Source organism: Primulina tabacum, chromosome 9, assembly GCF_025594145.1.
Source record: "Primulina tabacum isolate GXHZ01 chromosome 9, ASM2559414v2, whole genome shotgun sequence".
NCBI classification, from domain to species: domain Eukaryota; kingdom Viridiplantae; phylum Streptophyta; class Magnoliopsida; order Lamiales; family Gesneriaceae; genus Primulina; species Primulina tabacum.
In genome coordinates, this window is record NC_134558.1 from 38656831 (window position 1) to 38675338 (window position 18508).

General features: G+C 37.3%; 3 protein-coding genes, 1 long non-coding RNA gene and 1 pseudogene across 4 annotated transcripts; 2 read left to right on the forward strand and 3 right to left on the reverse strand.

Annotated features, from left to right (window-relative positions):
• Positions 1 to 962: 962 nt before the first annotated feature.
• Positions 963 to 3700, reverse strand: LOC142504488 (uncharacterized). Its single transcript, XM_075617343.1, has 3 exons — positions 2534 to 3700; positions 2153 to 2361; positions 963 to 1812 (listed from the first exon to the last, which is right to left on the reverse strand). The coding sequence occupies exons 1-3, from the start codon at positions 3698 to 3700 to the stop codon at positions 963 to 965; spliced, it is 2226 nt and encodes a 741-aa protein (XP_075473458.1).
• A 944-nt stretch (positions 3701 to 4644) lies between these two features.
• Positions 4645 to 5501, forward strand: LOC142555971 (protein PHLOEM PROTEIN 2-LIKE A9-like). The gene is made up of 2 exons (XM_075667156.1): positions 4645 to 4810; positions 4887 to 5501. The coding sequence occupies exons 1-2, from the start codon at positions 4740 to 4742 to the stop codon at positions 5245 to 5247; spliced, it is 432 nt and encodes a 143-aa protein (XP_075523271.1). The 5' UTR covers positions 4645 to 4739; the 3' UTR covers positions 5248 to 5501.
• A 1579-nt stretch (positions 5502 to 7080) lies between these two features.
• LOC142555973 (lectin-like) lies at positions 7081 to 8671 on the forward strand. The gene is made up of 3 exons (XM_075667158.1): positions 7081 to 7384; positions 7737 to 7855; positions 8211 to 8671. The coding sequence occupies exons 1-3, from the start codon at positions 7139 to 7141 to the stop codon at positions 8578 to 8580; spliced, it is 735 nt and encodes a 244-aa protein (XP_075523273.1). The 5' UTR covers positions 7081 to 7138; the 3' UTR covers positions 8581 to 8671.
• A 1155-nt stretch (positions 8672 to 9826) lies between these two features.
• Positions 9827 to 12189, reverse strand: LOC142555972 (uncharacterized protein At4g19900-like; annotated as a pseudogene).
• Positions 12190 to 13978: 1789 nt separating this feature from the next.
• Positions 13979 to 15285, reverse strand: LOC142555985 (uncharacterized). Its single transcript, XR_012822493.1, has 2 exons — positions 15158 to 15285; positions 13979 to 14854 (listed from the first exon to the last, which is right to left on the reverse strand). It is a non-coding gene; the product is annotated as an uncharacterized LOC142555985 (long non-coding RNA).
• Between the last annotated feature and the right edge of the window lie 3223 nt (positions 15286 to 18508).

An 18508-nucleotide genomic window follows, 5' to 3' on the forward strand; every position in this document is an offset into this window, starting at 1 on the left:
TGACTGCATGAATTGACTAAGGTGGTGGACTGCAAAACAAATGTCTGGACGAGTAATTGTAAGGTAAATGAGACGTCCGATAAGTCGTTGATACACGGTGGGATCAGAAAGAATTGAGTCAGTGACAGTAGAGGTGCATGTTAAACCCAAGCTTTTATCGAATTCGGGTGTGGTTAACTTGAGGTGGTGTTCCATGGGAGTAGAGTGAGGCTTACAACTAGCCATGCCAACCTCAGAAATCAGCTCAAGTGCATATTTGCGCTGGTTTAAACAGATCCCATGTTTCGACCGAGCCACTTCAAGACCCAAGAAATACTTGAGAGGGCCCAAATCTTTAATCGCAAATTGAGAATGAAGATAAGTCTTCAAGGTATCTATAGAAGCAGAATCATTCCCTGAGATGACGATGTCATCGACAGTAAACCAATAAAATGGTAATAAGTGCATCTTGACGCTTAATAAACAGTGAATGATCATGAACCGATTGGACGAAACCATGCTGAATCATCACAGAACAGAATTTGGAATTCCATTGGCGTGAGGCTTGTTTCAAACCGTATAAAGATTTCAAGAGTTTGCAAGCATGATTCTTTCTGTTAGGTTGCTCAAAACCTTGAGGAATAGACATGTAGATGTCTTCGGTAAGATCTCCTTGTAAAAAAGCGTTGGTTACATCCATTTGGAATAAGGGCCAATGTTTTGCAGCAGCAATGGCAAGGAGGCAGCGGACAGAAACGATTTTGGCAACCAGAGAAAAAGTATCATGATAATCTATTCCAAGTTGTTGAGTATAGCCCTTGGCAACAAGCCGAGCTTTGAATTTGTTTATGCTACCATTGGCATTGTATTTAATTTTGTAAATCCAACGACAACCAACAGTTTTTTTACCCGGAGGGAGTGGTACAATGTCCCATGTCTTGTTAGCTTCAAGGGCTTCAATCTCAACTTCCATAGCCTTATGCCTAGCGTGGATCAGCGGAAGCTTCTTTATAAGAAGTTGGTTCTGTCAATTGGGAAATGGAGGCAAGAAAGGACTGGTGTGATGGAGAAATATGATTGTAACTAAGGTATTTGGATAAGTCATATGGTATAGTAGCAGGGGATGAAGTAGTTAAAGTAGAACAAATGAAGTCCTTTGTCCAAATAGGTGGTTTGGACTGTCGGGAAGAGCGTTTAGGAGGAATAGGAGGTGAAATATGAGATGTGGGGTTAATAGGTGGAATGGTCGATGTCGGATTTGATACATCATCATCATGAATATCAGAATTCATGGAAGGCCAAGGAGAAGAGGTGGCAGATGATTGGGTTGAGGCTGCAAATGGGAAAATGTCCTCATGAAAAATCACATCCCTTGACACGATAAATTGGTTGGTGGAGGGATTGAGGAGTTTGTAACCTTTTTGATGAGGTGGAAAACCAAGAAACACATAGGGGACGGCTCGAACATCAAACTTATGACTGGGACGAAGATTGGTGGCATAACACAAGCAACCAAGGACTTTAATATGATCAAATGTTGGAGCTTTCTTGAAAATAACTTCATATGGGGTTTTGTTTGCCAGTAGTGGAGTGGGAGTGCGATTTATCAAGTACACAGCAGTGCAATACACATTCACCCCAATATATGTTAGGAATAGAACCTTGAAATGTAAGGGCTCGAGCCACGTTGAGTATATGTCGGTGTTTACGTTCAACAAGCCCATTTTGTTGGGGTGTGTATGAGCATGAACTCTGATGGATGATGCCAAGAGAAGTGAAGAAATCATTGCACTCAGTGTTAAAGAATTCAGAACCATTATCAGTCCTGACATTCTGAATTTGGGTGTGAAAGTGAGTTGAAACAAATGCAAAAAACTGTTTTAAAATTCGAAGAGTATCAGACTTGAAGTGCATCAAGAAAACCCATGTACATCTCGAAAAGTCGTCTACGAGAGTTAAAAAATACCTAGCACCCTCATGAGTTGGTTCCCGATATGGACCCCATATGTCCATGTGGACAAGGTGAAAACAGTGAGGGGATGTATGTCTCGGAACCGAGGGAAAAGCAACACGAGTTTGTTTTGCAATGGGGCAGATATGACAATGTTGTGTGGGTTTATGTTGTGAAATAAATGGCAAATATTGTAATCGAGTAAAAGACATATGGCCAAACCTTTTGTGCCAAAGATCAATTGTATTATTCAATGGAGAAGAAACATTACAAGATGCAAAACTTCGTGAATTAGGAGTAATGGAATTACATGGTGAAGTATTGATATATGGTGTGGAGTCTGTGGTGCTTTTGGGAGGTGAAGGACTTGTAAGATAATAAAGGCCATCTTTGAGTTTATCAATCCCCATTATCTTCCCAGTCAAGAGTTCCTGAAACAAACAAAATGAAGGATAGAATATAACACAACATTGGTTGTCTTTGGACAGTAGGTTGAATTTGAAGGTAGGGACATGAAGCACTTTGGTTAAGGCACAAGATGAAGATAGTTGAATGGAGCCAGTAGAAATGATAGGAATAGAATTACCATTATGGGAGGTTCACTGATCCTGCGGCAGAAATGCATGGTTGTAGATTTTGAAGACCAGTAGAAGTTCCTGAAATATGAGCATTTGCACCACTGTCCAATATCCACTCATTACTATCTGAAATGGACAGTAAACTAGTAGCCATACCTGCTAAATTTGCTGATGGGGGAGAATTGATGGTTGAATTCTCAAGGAGTCTCAGAATTTGTGCATATTGAGTGGAAGTAAACTGCACTCCAGCAGATGTAGGGGACTGTGATTCAGCAGTAGGTTTAGATGCTTCACTGACCAAGTTATGCGCAAAGGCTCTAGTATTCTTTGAGGTGAGCTTACAACCTTTGTTTTGAGGAAATTTTTTGTGAAGCTTATGACCTGGAGGGTAGCCAATTAAACGAAAACAATAATCCTTTGTATGTCCTGGGATAGAGCAGTGGTCACATTTTACTATCTCTGATTGTTTTGAAGATGAAGAATAGAATGCAGTGGTGGGAGCATCTGAGATCTGTTGAAAGACCAGCACATTTCGATGTGCTTCTTCTTGACAGATAAGTGAGTAGGCTTGACTCACAGAAGGGAGTGGATTCATCAAGAGGATCTGACTTCGAATTGAGCTATAATTGTCATTAAGCCCCATAAGAAACTGAATTAACCGCTGTTGCTGCTCATGTTCAGCATAAGCTCTGGAGTTAGGGCAATCACAAGACGGTGAAGTTATCAATGAGGCTAGCTCATCCCATAGCTGTTTGAGCTTCGAGAAATATACGGAAATGGTTGTTGTTCCTTGTGATAAACGAACAATGTCACGATGAATAGCATAAATTCTGGATCCACAAATTTTGTCAAAACGCTCCTTAAGATCCGCCCAAACGCTTGATGCATCATTCGCATAAACAAGTCCGCAGAAAATTTCTTTAGAGACCGAAGAAAAAATCCAAGACAACACAACCGCATTGCATCGCTCCCACTGATATAAGGTTGGAGAATTTGCCGCTGGTTTTCTACAGGTTCCATTGATGAATCCTAGCTTATTTTTAGCTTGGAGTGCAATCTTCATTGCTCGGCTCCAAATACTATAATTCTCAGATCCGATCAAAAGATCAACAACAAGAGACGTATCAGGAGCATCGGATGGGTGCAAATATAATGGATCGTTGAAGCCGAAAGTTGATGTCGTATTCGCCATGATTACGCAAAAATACAGAGCGTGAAAAAATTCTTCGGAATTACTCTGAATCACTCAAGAGCATCTTCAAAATTATTCTGAAGCACCGAAGATTGAAGTTGCCGATCTGCTGCAAACATATCACGATCGAAACAAAACCGCTCTGATACCATGTTAATGAGCGTATTATTCATCCGAAAAATTGAGAGAAGTTGTGTACAGTATGCCCTATATATATACAAACTGGTAACTATTTTTGGTCTACAGCTCAATAGCTAATTATCATGTCATTGACTAAGTATTTAGTTGACTAGCACACTTCAGTTGGTGGAATTTGATAGACTTTGGTAGACTATGTAACAGATATATAAAAAAGAATAAAATCCTCATGGTTCAATCTTCTACTTCTTTTCTGGGGTATTAAGTGACAAATGAGTAGTTTTTTCATGTGTCTTTTGGAGAATCTCAAATATCAAGCAAGCAGAAGAGGAAGAGAGAAAGCGTGTGAGCGTGAGATGGAATATTATTTGTGTGGTGGGGACTGGAATCTCTTTGATACAATGAATTAGGAATTCAGAAGTGAGATGCCATTTGTTTGTCAAGCACCAAACGGTGGCTTAATGTGATTGGAATTAATGCAGCCTTACTTTTTCATATTCCAAACTCACTTGCTTCGTTCTTTCGTCATTCCCTTTTCCCATTCAAGCGCTAGAAACCATATTCCTTCCAACTTCTCTTCATTTTCCCTGTCATTATATATATGGTGGTGCGATGGAAGAATAGACATCTTCTTCATATTCATTAATTAATTTTCTAGCTTGTGCGTACATACATCCTATCAATTTTGAAATGACTTCCAATAACCCACACCACATAGGAAATTCTCGATTAACATACAAAGAGGTATGTGTTTTCTTGGAACTAATTTAATCATCAAGTACATAGATTTCGGCTACATATTGCTTGCATCATCATAGTTGTTCAAATAGTAATACGGCTGAGATATCATCAATTTTAATGAATGACTTAATGTGCATGCAGAATCCCTAGTGCCGGGAAGATGATCATTCGACCCCAAGATCTTAATATTGTTTGGGGTAAAGATGACCGATACTGGAATATAGGAACCGGGTACGTTAGTGACTACTTAACAAATATACTTTTTTTAAATATAACCGAGGAATGACACTTAGCATTGTAACTACAGGGACATGGCTGCAGAGTTATATCAAGTGAGTTGGCTGGAGGTTACGGGTTGTGTGGACCAAACAAATCCGAATAGGGATTATGAAGTGGGGTTCGAAGTATCCTTAGCGCCTGATGCCTTTGGCTGGGGTGCCTCTCCTCTCTACCTTATGGTTAAGAGAGGGAAAGATGGTAAATTTGCATGGACAAAATTTCAAGTCAACCCCGACGAGACCCAGAGGTTCAAGATTTCTGGGAAATTGATGCGTGCAGATAAATCTTCTCCTGATGATAAAAAGCTTTACTTTGGCTTGTATGAAGTATGGAGTGAAAAGTGGAAGGGTGGCCTCAGAATTCACAATGCTTATGTCAAAGAGATATGATCAGCAACACAAACTATACATTTATTCGTATACTTAATGTTTGAATCTTTATTAATTTTGATGTCTTTGTATAATAAATCACTTCGAATGTATTAATGCGGCCGATGGAGATATGGTGTTACTGTTAAGAGCTCATGATTAATGTGACACCTGAGAGAGTTTGTCGAGAGTTGTGCATTTGTAATCTGCATTGTATTATTTGGTTATGTATATGAACAGTATTTTTCATGTAAAAATTTACTTCTGCCTCGTTATCTCATTCGTCAGCCTAATTAGGAACAACGTGCACAGATCATTACTTGCGTTTCTCACTCGTAGAATTTTGAGACTGACTGAGGTACCTTTGGCACCAATTAAATATAACATTGAACATTTATATGCTCTTATATCTTCCGTCTAATGTTTGACTTGAATTCTAAAAGACATGGAAACAAAATAAATCCCTGAAATATGTTGTCTTAATCATAGAATGCAAGTACATGTGCACTATGGTTAAATAGATTTAGTCTCTGACTAGAAAAAAAAAACTTAAGATTCAGTTTCTGTGTCTGAAAAAACATAGTTTCAACTTCTTGGTCGATCCACATGTTTTTCCATTTCAGCTCCCCGAAATTAGAGACCTAAAAATTATAGTTCATATATCCAATTTGAGTCTATTAATACTATTAAATGGTAAGTCTCTATTTTAGTTTGAACGTTTCATATCCACATTTGTAATTTTAGTAACTACAAAATATTATTTTTACCATTATCCAAAAATTATTATTCTAATTTCGTATACAAAAAATATCAATACAATCTCAATTTGAGTCATTTGATACCTGAAATCCGTATATTGATATCATAATTTCAACTATATGTACTTATATCGACTAAAAAAATGTAACATCTTGTACCCAAAAATTATAGTTACATATCTAATTTTATTTATTTGATACTTTAACCTTGTATATTTGAGTTGTGATTTCGACTATATATACCTATATTTCTTGTTTTAATTTTTGTATAACACATTCATAAATAATATGCTAAATCAAAGTTTATTGATATTCATAATTCATAAAGTTAGGCCGAATTTTCAACATGTACCTATTTTCTTTTTACCTAAAAAAAGTCAAAGGAATTGAAATGGCAACACATGTAAGGCCAAACAGTTCAAACAAAATCTTCTGACACGTTTGGTGTTGATTTCTAAGTTGCCCGCGGAAGGTGGTGGCTAGCTGGATAGGGGAATAGAATCCAGCAAAGAGAAAAAGGGGGGCTAAAAAGATAAAGATATTATCGAATGAGCCGCTTGGCATATGCTAAAGCTTGTAGAAACCTACTTCAATAAAGCAAGCGCAAATGTCATACATACACGAAAGGGATATCAATATGCCAGCATCCTCTCTTTTACTCCTGTCAACCTTTTTTAAAAGGTAAGAAGTTGCGAGAGAGGAAAGGATTGAAATTACAGTGTATTGAATGAAAAACGTGAAAGCCCTCTAGTGGAATTATAGCAGTATATACCGAAGTGACCACCTAATTGTAAACTAACGTCTACCGTGTTAAAAGCGAAAATCATATCTAGAAGTCAGCTTATTGAGGCCCAAGAAAACCCCCATATGTCTATTCATGCATCAGATTCCAAAATCAGAATCATAGATATTTGATTTTCATCCGCAGACAATTTTGTCAAACAGGTTGGAGATGAGTGGAAAATGATGCTTGCGAGCTTTATTAGTGCGATTCGCACCAATTTTCCATCAATTTCAAAAGCAAATGTTCTCCTTTCCCGCAACACCACCACATCTATGTACACGGTATAAACCAAATACTATAAAACTGGATTTCTGATACTGGAAAAAACAACCAAAATATTTAAGGTGGTGACTTCCTAATCTTTAGCATTATGGGGGCAGGGTCATCACAAGAAAAAGATGAGGCTTCACACCCAAACAAAGAAACAACAAACCCACCCATTACATATAACGCAGATGGTAAAGCTACTCGCTCTGCTACAACACAAGTTCCACTGCCTCATAACTGGGAAGGTATATTAAAAGATGCCGGCTCACCAATTGAAAAATCATCAACAAACATGCAGCAGCTGCATGATCAGCTTTATGCAGGCATATTCTTGAATCAAAACAGGAAGGCGAGTAAACCATTTCTGTCACTGTCTAATATGTGATCAGCTATGATGAACATTGGTATACAAAATGAGTGCTGCATATATTCCCATTAAACCAGCACAAAAAAATTTCAAAAGAAAGAATACCAAAATATGATACAATTTTATTATAACTGTCATAACATCATATCAAGATTATGAGCAAGGCTGACGGGCAGAAGTGCTGCACCATGTTTCTGGGAAAATAAAACAGCATCCATCATTTACTCAACATTAAGTAACCGTGAATGTCAGCAATGGAAAATATAAATTTTTAGCCGTAAGAACAGTGAGTAGCCTTTTTCTAGTTCTTACACAGTATTTCGGTTGTTTGCAGAAATACTGGGCAGACAAGGAGACTAATAACAATTGCTTCATGTTGTTTGCACGAGATCTCTCAATAACGTGGGCAGAAGATAATCGCTTCTGGAACTGGCCCATGGTCCAAGAGTCCAGGTAATCACAACAGTAGTAGGTTGACAAGCAAACAACCTCATGAAAGTTGTTTTCTTCAGGAAAGAATGATGAATGATACTTCTGCAAAAGAAAAAAGGCCGTCTATATATAATAAATATAGTCAGACATTGCCATCTCAGAATAGAAGCAATATGGGTAATCAGCCCTGTTCAGAAGTGCATAACAGACATTCGACTAGGATTTCCACAAGGCAAAATCATTCTAGTATTATTTAGAACACCATGCGTCCATGTCCACTTGAACGATTTGTAAAGGTTTTACTTTAAGTCGTTACTACATGAGGATGGGTTTGCAATATAAAATCTTACGTCTAATGCAACTTGTATTTGTACAGTAATGTGACTATTGCGGCTGCCGAACTGCTTGACGTCTGCTGGCTAGAGGTACATGGAAGATTTCAGATTGCTAGCCTTTCACCGGGAACTACATATGAAGTTATTTTCATAGTGAAGCTAAATGAACCTGTTTATGGATGGGAAGTTCCTGTGAATCTTAGACTCACTTTACCAGATGGAAGCAGACAAGAACACACAGAAAATCTTATGGAAAAGCCAAGAGGCCGATGGATACAAATCCCAGCAGGAGAAGTTAAAGCCTCTGCCGAGAAGGTGGGAGAAATGGAATTTTCTCTATATGAATACGAAGGTGGACAATGGAAGAGAGGGCTATTAATAAAAGGAGTTAGCATCCAGCCAAAGGCATGAATTCAGGAACATCAGTACTTTTAAATAACACGTTTCATACTTTCATGCATGAAGTTACCGTATAAAAAATAAACGATATTTTCTCCTTGAATCCTAATCCACCTGTTTCATCCTCAAAACGTAAAAGGGAACCAAAACTATGGAAAATTGAAGTTATTAGTTTGATGCCTCTTATAATCCAACGAATTTGATCCCCTTCTGTCTGTGTTGGAAGAGGGCTTTTAAAGTCACCCGGTTTTACTGTAGGTGTTTATTTATTGGAACAGAAGAGCTAAAAATGCAGTAACCAGACCTATCAAATGTTGGAATTTGATAGCAACTACGCATAGATTATAGATAGTGCCCAAAGTGATTGCTCAGACCTAATATTTAGATTTATAACTATGTCGATATAAAAGATAGACATGACAGTAGGAACATTCATTATATAACCTCAAAATGCAAGCGTTCATAATGTTAACAAAGAGAGTTCATCTCCGCATCAGTCAACTGTAGTAGTACATCTGAGTAAGTAGGTAAAGTTGTCAACGGCTGATGTTTCTACTAGCAAAATAAAAATCATATAGCAACAAACCAAAAGAAATTATAGTGATGTTGACCTGAAGTATCACTCTTGTCGAGACACGAAGAAAGTCCGTAGCTCTCAGGGTTGCGTGCAATAATTTTCAGGCTCATACCAGAGTGAAAAATCAATGCCTTTGATCTTCGATTTCTCTGTTGCTGGACCAATTCTCTCAAGAAGCTGTATTCTTTTCAAGTCCGAATGTCAAAAACACATATTATTATATCCTTTTGCTCATTCATTCATAAGGGTGAACAAAATCACATAGAATAACGATGCAATCTTAGCATGGAGGATTCCATTGGACACCAAGACAGATCTATCAAAAACCGAAAAACTGCACCCATCCATGCAAGAAACTGTCCCCCCAGCCTCTTCAACTATCTGCTCAATAATGCATCAAATAGATGAGAAATTACTGTAACAAAAATATCTTGTGAAAGGAATGTAAGAAAATAAAAAAAGTGCAAGGATATCCAAAGCAGCTGTGAATTCAACCATTTAACTGGTGCTTTCGTTCATGCTCCCGTATCCTTTCTCGTTTCTTCCATTTTTCTTTGCCATTCAATACAATCAGGATAGGTTTTCACTAAAACTCATTAATTCATCATATTTTTAATGCAAAAGATATCTGTAATGTTTCCTTTAAGTAATAATATCTTAACTACAAAAAATGAGATGATGCCAATTTCCTGTTGTAAGTCATGGTACACACAAATGTGTCTATGGATCAGGCGAACATCGGTGATGTTTACTTTAAGTAATAATCTCAGTAGTTAATTGTTTTACAATCCATGACATCTGTCTTTTTGCTAAAATCTATGTACTTTGGAAAAAGAACTATTGACTGTGAGCATCAGATAGCACTGTAGCGGCGGCGGACTTTCCTTTGAACAAGACACCCACAGAAACAGCAAATCTAGGATAGCCATGAGCAAAATTTGTGGTCTCGTACAGAGGAAAGAAGACGAGGTCAGTAATATTTTTCACTGTTAAAAGTAATTTAGCAAACAAAAGACCAAAATAACCATGGGCACATCTAAACAAAAACAGTGAGCAAACAATCCGTACCTAAGGGTCCAAATGCAGTTCTCATAGGCCCTCTTGAAACAATATCACAGCCACTCGCACTTTTAGGTCAAACACGATCACAACACCACCATCATATTTCAACCCAATTTTCCTCGTTCAATAAGGTTAATGCTCACAACATCAGATACATGGTTGACCCTTCTGGATAGAAAATAAGTACCGCAAGTGCAACTGTTGGAGTTTTTGTGGAATTTTAGTCATCAAGCAATTCACTATCCTTGACAGCTTAATTTTAAAAATTTTGGCTACTCAAGAAACACTGATTTCTTAAAGTTTCAATAATTTACAGTATCAATATCACCACTTTAATAGTTTTGTAGAGCTAAACATGGAAATAAATTCAAGTTCCACTAGAAAAGCGGAATTTGGTAAACAAGGCACAGAGAGTTGTTCCAGACAAGATTGATAGTTAAACCACCCTTACCTAAGGGATCAATGCACCGAAGATAATCAGAAGATGAATCCCCAATGAGACCTCCCTCTTTCCTAAGAATTAAGTGATTTGGAAGTTTTTCGCACCACATCCAGAATAGCAGCCTAACTCATTTTATCTGTACTGCAGATTATTTAAAAAATAATAATAAAAAAAGAAGCATTGAGAAGAAAGCTAGAAGTGAACTTATACTATAAGAGCAAGCACAGTTTAACTGTGTACCCTTGAAATATTAATGGGTTAATATCTAGTTTCACAACACACAGACACATTACAACTAAAAAGGGGAAGAGAAAGAAGTTAACATGAACGAGAAGTTTTTATCACCGGGCAAAGTCATGATAATGCCTTACTGAAACAAATCTAGGAACAAATCCAAACCAAGACACAAATGTTAAAGAAAAACAAAATAACCATGCCATCTCAAATTGGAGAAAACCTTCACTTCAACTTATTTTCCACCAGTCAATCAAGAGTTTATTGATATATAGATACAACAGATATAATCATGCATGTAGCTCTTTACCCAAACCCTCGGCACTCGTTCTTCTACTAATATAATCATTATTTAAAGTCTTCCTCTCCGTCCTCTTCGCCTGAATATCAATATTTTCACCCTTTCGTTCGAGATTTTCATTTTCAGATCCATAAATGGCCAATGGTTTCTTGATCAAGAATGGGGTTCTCTTGAACTCATAGAAAACACCCTTTTGCAAAACTTTATCGCCTTTAGTCAATCCTGTTAACCCGGCTCCATCGGGATCTCGCAAAATTGGATTATTCAAGGGATTCAATACCTCAATATTGGATTTGAACATTCGATCCCTCCGTAAAAAGTGTCATTTCTTATCAAACCATTCACCCCACCCTTCCCTCAACACCGACCCTTTCAACAACAAGGCATCTTCAACTTTCCTCACTTCACTCAATTTCTTACGCAATTTATCGTCCACCAAAACATCATCCGACCCAAACGCGGGCGCGGATTTCTCACTCTCAAATCCTAGATCTGATGCGAGTTTCAAATTGAAGGGAACATAATCTTCCCACTCCCCAATCGAGCGTTTATTGTAAACTCTCCGCACAACGCCACTGACAGGATCAAAAAAGTAGTAAGGGGAAGAAACGGCGGGAGTTTGATTCTGGAGGGAGCCGTCGTCCTCTTCTTCGGTGAGGATATCGTCAGTGTTCTCAGAAACGGCATCGTCCAACTCGTCGATGCGGTCATCATTGGGATTGAATGAGCTGAGGGAGTCATTATCAAGACCGTCGAGGAGGGGGTCATACGAAAGAGTGGAATCGAAAGGGAGCTGATGTGGGTGATTAGGGGAGTGTGAGTTGAAAAAGGCGAGGCGGCTGTGAAGTAGGGAGACGGAGAGGAGAAGGAGCACCGCCGCGATTAAAGCGCAAATGCGAGTGCCATAGCGGGGACGGCTGCACGTGCGGAGGTGCCGAAGCATGTGACGCTTAAGATAACAACACAAAACAAATTCCCGAAAACTAATAGATAGTTGCACCAAATATCTATTCCATATATTAAAGTTGGGCCTAATAGAGATAAAATGGACAACAAATTTTTTTCCTCATTTTGTCTTTGTCTTATACTAATGTTACAATTTTATTTTTTTTTTGTTTTTTGAAATTTTTTAAAAAAACTTTTATTTTTATTTTTTTAAATTCCAACAATTCAGGTAGCACTTTAGTCTCTCAATATTTTGTAAAATTTCACTTTGCCCTTGTGTCATACCAATATTACAATTTTTTTTTTGAACTTTTAAAAAAGTTTTTATTTTTATTTTTTAAAATTTCAACAATTCAAATAGCACTTTAGTCCCTCAATAATTTGTCAAATTTCAATTTAATCTCTCGATAATTATAAAAAAAACCGTACACACACGCACCGCGTGTGCAGAGTAGCTAGTGTTAATTACACATTAGGAGATTTATTGAATTTCATGATTCATAAATTTAATAAATAAACATGTAACGTTTTCTTGTTTAAATAAGGGCAAAAACTTGTGTGAGATGGTCTCATGCGTCGTATTTTGTGAGACGGATCTCTTATTTGGGTCATTCATGAAAAAATATTACTTTTTATGTTAAAAGTATTACTTTTTATTGTGAATATCGGTAAGGTTGACCCGTCTCACAGATAAAGATTCGTGAGATCGTCTCACAAAAGACCTACTCATAAATAAGTGCATTAAGACCAAGAGTTTCTATGGCTTGGTAGAGAGCCAACTTTTTGGGCAATTAGAATAGTGATTATGTGAATCACATAATGCTTTTTATCCGTATTTTTGATGACGCGAACTTTTAATAAAGAAGATGTAGCTTAGAAAATATTTAAATAATTTCATATTTTTAAAGTGTTTTTATAAATTAAAAAAAAGAATGATTATGATGTTTAGATAAATGTTAAAAAATGTTTTTGTTTTAATTTTTTAAAAAATTATAAATAAAAGTCGAGAAGACATAAATTTCAATTTCTAACCCCATGAGTTTTTTTAGCCAAACGGGCTCGAACTGAACACAGAGAAAAGGAACCAAGAGAAATCAATGAAGAGACAATGGGTTAAAAACTAAATAGGGCTGGATATTGAGCTACTAGACCGACCCCCAGTAAGGACATGGGCCAGATTGGGCTTCTGCCGTTGTTCCGCCCCTGGCTTTGGATGATCCAATATATATATATATATTGACACTCATATATTTATTTACGGCCAAACCTCGTAAATTTCGTCCCTGGAACTGGATTTGCCAAGATCTCACTTTGCAAGCGCTCTTCGGAATTTATTCTGATTATCCATGAATTCCCTCTCTTTTTTACGGTGATTTATATTCTTCTGTCTTTTATTCTCGCATTTTGTTCAGTTGTCTGGAATTCGTATGAATTGAGCCTCCCTCGTGTCGTTTTAGCAGTGGCCCTTTGCTAGCTGGCCGAGCGGTTGGTTTTGGTTTGATCAATGCATCCAAAGTTACTGCCAAGAATCCATCTTTCCCACTCTCTCGCCTCCCTCTTCAGTTCCGCAGGTACGACTTCTCCCTATTTCAGATTTTTTTACTCCAAAATTTTCGAAATCCCTAACAATGTTGGCTTGAGGTGCTTGTGCTCTGTTAAAGGAAATTACACTTAGAATATGCAGTAAACTTTGTCAAATATTGTAAATTGATTTCTAGTTATTAGTTTCCTTATTTGTAAATAATTAGACTTGATTATATACAACATAGTAGGACATTGACATATCACCACTAATATAAGATTGTATCGGCGGCTTCTGGAATAATGATGAATTGATTCATTCTCCATCTTTCATTTGTTTCATGGTATCAGAGCGTTAACCTGGGCATAAATTAAAATATCTAAAGCCTACCACCATGTGAGATGAAAAACAAAAAAGAACGACTCATAATGCAAAATGAAATAACCCCAAACATCAGCTTTACCTCGGCCATTCAGATCAGCCTGGTGCTATCCTTGTTCGCAACCTTTAGTCGAAGATAACTATAGCACATGGAGTCCATCCATGACTATGACCTTGTCAGTCAATAACAAATTGGCTTTCATAGATGCTTCGATCAAAGAGCCTGGTGAAAAGAATCTAGAATGGAACCACTGCAATAATCTGGCCAAGACTTGGCTGCTCAGATCGATGTCTAAAGATATAGCTAGCCGCGTCATCAATTCCAAAGATGCAAGACAGATGTGGCTCGAATTGCAAGAGCGATTCTTGCATGTGAATGTGGTACAATTGTTCACTGTTGAGAATGAGATTCATAATTGTGTGCAAGGCAACATGTAAGTAGGATCCTGTTTCACAAAATTAAAAGTTTTTTAGGATGAACGTGATGCACTCTGCACCATTCCAATCTACACTCGTGGATCGATCAAAGAATTGAATACATTTTTAGATACTCAAAAAACCATGAAATTTTGTATGGGCCTTAATGACTTGTATGTTCCTTCTTCGTCGCATATGCACGGTGTTACAAAATTGTCACCATCTCCTAGCAAACTATTACTCCACCATCCTGGTCATCGATTCAACCCTTCCAACCAGTTCGATGTGGCAATTTCATCAAACCTCCTCAATATTTATAGGATTTGCACCTTGAGATGACTCTCCCTTCAAGGACCGAATAAGCATCATCCTCAAATCTGGCCCAAACTTCGGGTATTGCTCATCCTCTTTCTAATTTTTATCTTGTGATAACATTTCTCTTGTTCATTAAACATATACTACTACACTCACACTCCTCAAAGAACCCACTAGCTTTTCTCAGGCTATTCAAAACTCCAAATAGCATGAAGCTATGCAACATGAGATAACTGCTTTTCAAGAAAATGACACGTGGAGTTTGGTCCTGTTGCCATCTAATAAAAGACCAATTGCTTGTAAATGGGCATGAAATAAAATTAAAGGCTGATGGGACGGAAGAGCGGTATGAGGCTCGGTTGGTGGCCATAGATTATAATCAAATTGGAGAACACTAAAATTTTATTGCCCAAGCAATTCAAACTCAAGGATTTGGGGCAACTTAAATAATTTCTTGGCATAGAGGTTTCAAGATCACGACATGGAATCAACTTGTCACAGCGAAAATATGCCTTGGAAAATTTTGGAAGATACTGGGTTCTTAGGTGTCAAACCTTCTCGGTTTCCTGTAGAGAAGAACATGTCACTTGCACAAGCCGATGGAAGGCTTTTGGATGATGCGGCTGCATACAGAAGATTAGTAGGAAGATTAATCTACCTAGCTGTAACCAAGCCAGGCCTGACTTATGCAGTACATGTACTAAGCCAGTTTATGGACAAACCTAGACAGCCACATTTCGATGCATCCCATAAAGTGCTAAGATATATCAAACAAACGCCTGGGCAAGGGATCTTACTGCCATCCAAAGGTTCACTTCAGTTGCAAGCATTTTGTGACGCTGATTGGGCTCATTGCATGGAGACAAGGAGGTCAATTACAGGTTATTGTATTTTACTTGGTCAAGCACTTGTTCTTGGAAGTCTAAGAAACAAACAACAATATCTCGTTCAAGTGCAGAAGCCAGAAGCTGAATATGGCTCTATGGCCACTACATGTTGTGAGATTACATGGTTGAAAAATATTTTGAGATTTGAAAATAAACCATACACAATCAGTAACTTTGTTTTGTGATAATCAGGCGGCAATGCATATAGCCTCAAATCCAGTTTTTCATGAGCGAACTAAGCATATAAAAATAGACTATCAATTGGTAAGCGAAAAAATTCAAGAGGGGATAGTTCGTACAGCTCATATTCGAACTACAGTTCAACAAGCAGATTTGTTTACTGAGCCATTAAGTTCTACGCAGTTTGAAGTCTTGCTTAGCAAGTTGGGTGTCAACACTCCAACTTGAGGGGAGTGTTAAAAGGAAAACAAGAATATGCAGTAAACTTTGTCAGATATCGTAAATTGATTTCTAGATATTTGTTTCCTTATTTGTACGTAATTAGACTTGATTATAGGCAATATAGTAGGACATTGACATATCAACACTAATATAAGATTGTATCGGCTGCTTCTGGAATTTAATGAATTGATTCATTCTCCTTTGTTTCTTCTTTCATTTGTTTCATGCTCCGTTCGAAAAATTCTTTTCGTGCATTGTTTTTTCTTTGTTGAAGTTCGTTGTCTTTTCCCTGCCTATGTTTTTTGCCTACAATTGAAACATGTTCTTCATTTCTTTTGAAAGATTTTTGAGCTAGTAAGCTCGTGATGTGGTAATGTTTTATGTAGCAATTGCTCAGTTCTAAGAAAAAGTTACTAATTTCATTAAAAAAACTCTTTTTAAGTTTCTTTGCTGACCCAAAACTTTCGCCTAAAAAAGGCTTTTTCCGTTTTAAGTCATTTACACAGAGAAAGAACGAGTTCTCTTGCAGCTACCCGTGATTAGTTTCTTTTTAAATATTAACGAACTTAACAGGTTTTTGTTAACCATGCCTTTATCATGTATCTTTCAGTGCCTTCTCATCTATACGTGCAAGTGATGAAGAGGCCTCTGCTAGGGCTGCTGCTCTCAATGCTGATAGTGAAGCACCAACAATGTATCAACATTTATTCTGGCTGATGATAATAGTGCATCGATTCATTTCATGTGAAGTTTTTCCTATTTTTGGATGAAAATATCCATGCATAAGTTCAGGCAATTTTATGTGGTTGAGATTGATTTTGTCCCAGTTTTGGTTCCTCGTAGTTTCAAATTCATGTATTTCCATTTCCTTCTTCCTCCTTTAATATCAAGACTATTCTCGTGCTACTGTTCTTCAAGAGTTGGGACTTGGAATCGACAACGAGGAAAGATGAAACATTATGCATTGACCTAAACTTGTACGGATTTTGAAATGCTGTATTGATTAATAATAGGTTCTTGTGAAAAATCTGTTGGGGTGCATCCTGTTCAATTTTCTTTTCGTCCTTTTTAATACTATCACTTTTTGTGTTTTTCGCGTTCTATTACACCCCCTAGAAATTCTAGAATTCCCTCAAACTCATTTTTTAGGATATTGAGTTTCACTTGTTTTTTTTTCGTCATTTTATAATATTTGTATTTACTGTCTGGAGTGTGTCTTGATGCTTTACCGTTCATGTCTTTCAAGATTCGACAAGATTATTGCAAAGGATATCCCTTCGACCATTGTATATGAGGATGAAAAGGTACTTGCTTTTCGAGATATTAGCCCACAGGCTCCTGTTCATGTTCTTGTCGTACCAAAGTTACGAGATGGTTTAACGCATCTTGGGAAGGTGTGTCTTCCTTTGTTTTACCATGTCACTATTGGTTGCTTCATATGCTTAATGGATGTTATATGTGGTTCACAGTTCATACTTTAAAATTATTTATGCTTACGCCAAGACATAGCAGCAGAAAGGTGGTGAAAAATGTATGAAATTTGATTTTAGAACAATATTCAATATATGCGTAAAGGATACAATTTGCTGTGGCAACTCTTTATGATGATTATTCTTTGATATCGTACCTTTGTTGTGTGCTATCTGCTTGCAACCAGCATTGGCCCCATTATGAATAGATGTTATTATTGATAATCAAGTGATGTTACTTTTTTCACCATTTAAATGTCAGTATGAACACGGAAGAGAAATCATACTAAGATTTTTAGATTCAGATCGGTGATAAATTTTAACAAGAGTTGTTAGTGTTTGATAGGCAGATCAAAGACATGGAGAGATTTTGGGTCACCTTCTTTATGCTGCGAAAATAGTGGCTGAGAAAGAAGGCATCATAGATGGTTTTCGTGTTGTTATCAACAGTGGCCCATCTGCTTGTAAGTTTCACTCTATTTTCTCGATTATTTGCTCTTGACTGTGTAGCTGTGTGGGCACAAGAAATAAGTGAGAATGAGTGTCCAATTCCCTAAGCTCAAAGCATTGTCAGAAGAGGAAAAAATTTAATCCTGGCCCCCATATTTGGTCTCGTGTTTGATTCTCATCATTGTATTATTACAAACCTCATCATTCATCCTTTAACTTCCATTTTGTTGTCACATTTTGTTCCATCATTTAATAAATGTTCAAACTGTCCCAATTTTAGCCTGAAAATGTCATCCTCCTCCCTCTTGTTAATGTTACGAACATGTTTTCAAATGATTTGGCACATTGGGATTGCGTTGAAATGTCTTTCTTTTTTGTTATTGTAAGGGAAATATTTCAACTCATGGAATATGATAGTATACTACCGAGCCTGAAAAGCCCAAAGGCATTAGCACAATAATATTGCACCCGTTTCTGTAATGCAGATGATAAATAGCACCCTTAAAATGATCACTCAGCCCTGTCTAACCTTTTCA

Bases quoted from the DNA above. Each gene is read 5' to 3' on its own strand.
- LOC142555973 (XM_075667158.1), top strand. From the start codon at position 7,139: ATGGGGGCAGGGTCATCACAAGAAAAAGATGAGGCTTCACACCCAAAC. The intron at 7,385-7,736 runs GCGAGTAAACCA...GGTTGTTTGCAG, and splicing joins TCTTGAATCAAAACAGGAAG to AAATACTGGGCAGACAAGGA. The intron at 7,856-8,210 runs GTAATCACAACA...GTATTTGTACAG, and splicing joins CCCATGGTCCAAGAGTCCAG to TAATGTGACTATTGCGGCTG.
- LOC142504488 (XM_075617343.1), bottom strand. From the start codon at position 3,700: ATGGCGAATACGACATCAACTTTCGGCTTCAACGATCCATTATATTTG. The intron at 2,362-2,533 runs GTGAACCTCCCA...TGTTTGTTTCAG, and splicing joins GCATTTCTGCCGCAGGATCA to GAACTCTTGACTGGGAAGAT. The intron at 1,813-2,152 runs GTTTGGCCATAT...ACCCAAATTCAG, and splicing joins ATTGATCTTTGGCACAAAAG to AATGTCAGGACTGATAATGG.
- LOC142555971 (XM_075667156.1), top strand. From the start codon at position 4,740: ATGATCATTCGACCCCAAGATCTTAATATTGTTTGGGGTAAAGATGAC. The intron at 4,811-4,886 runs GTACGTTAGTGA...TTGTAACTACAG, and splicing joins TACTGGAATATAGGAACCGG to GGACATGGCTGCAGAGTTAT.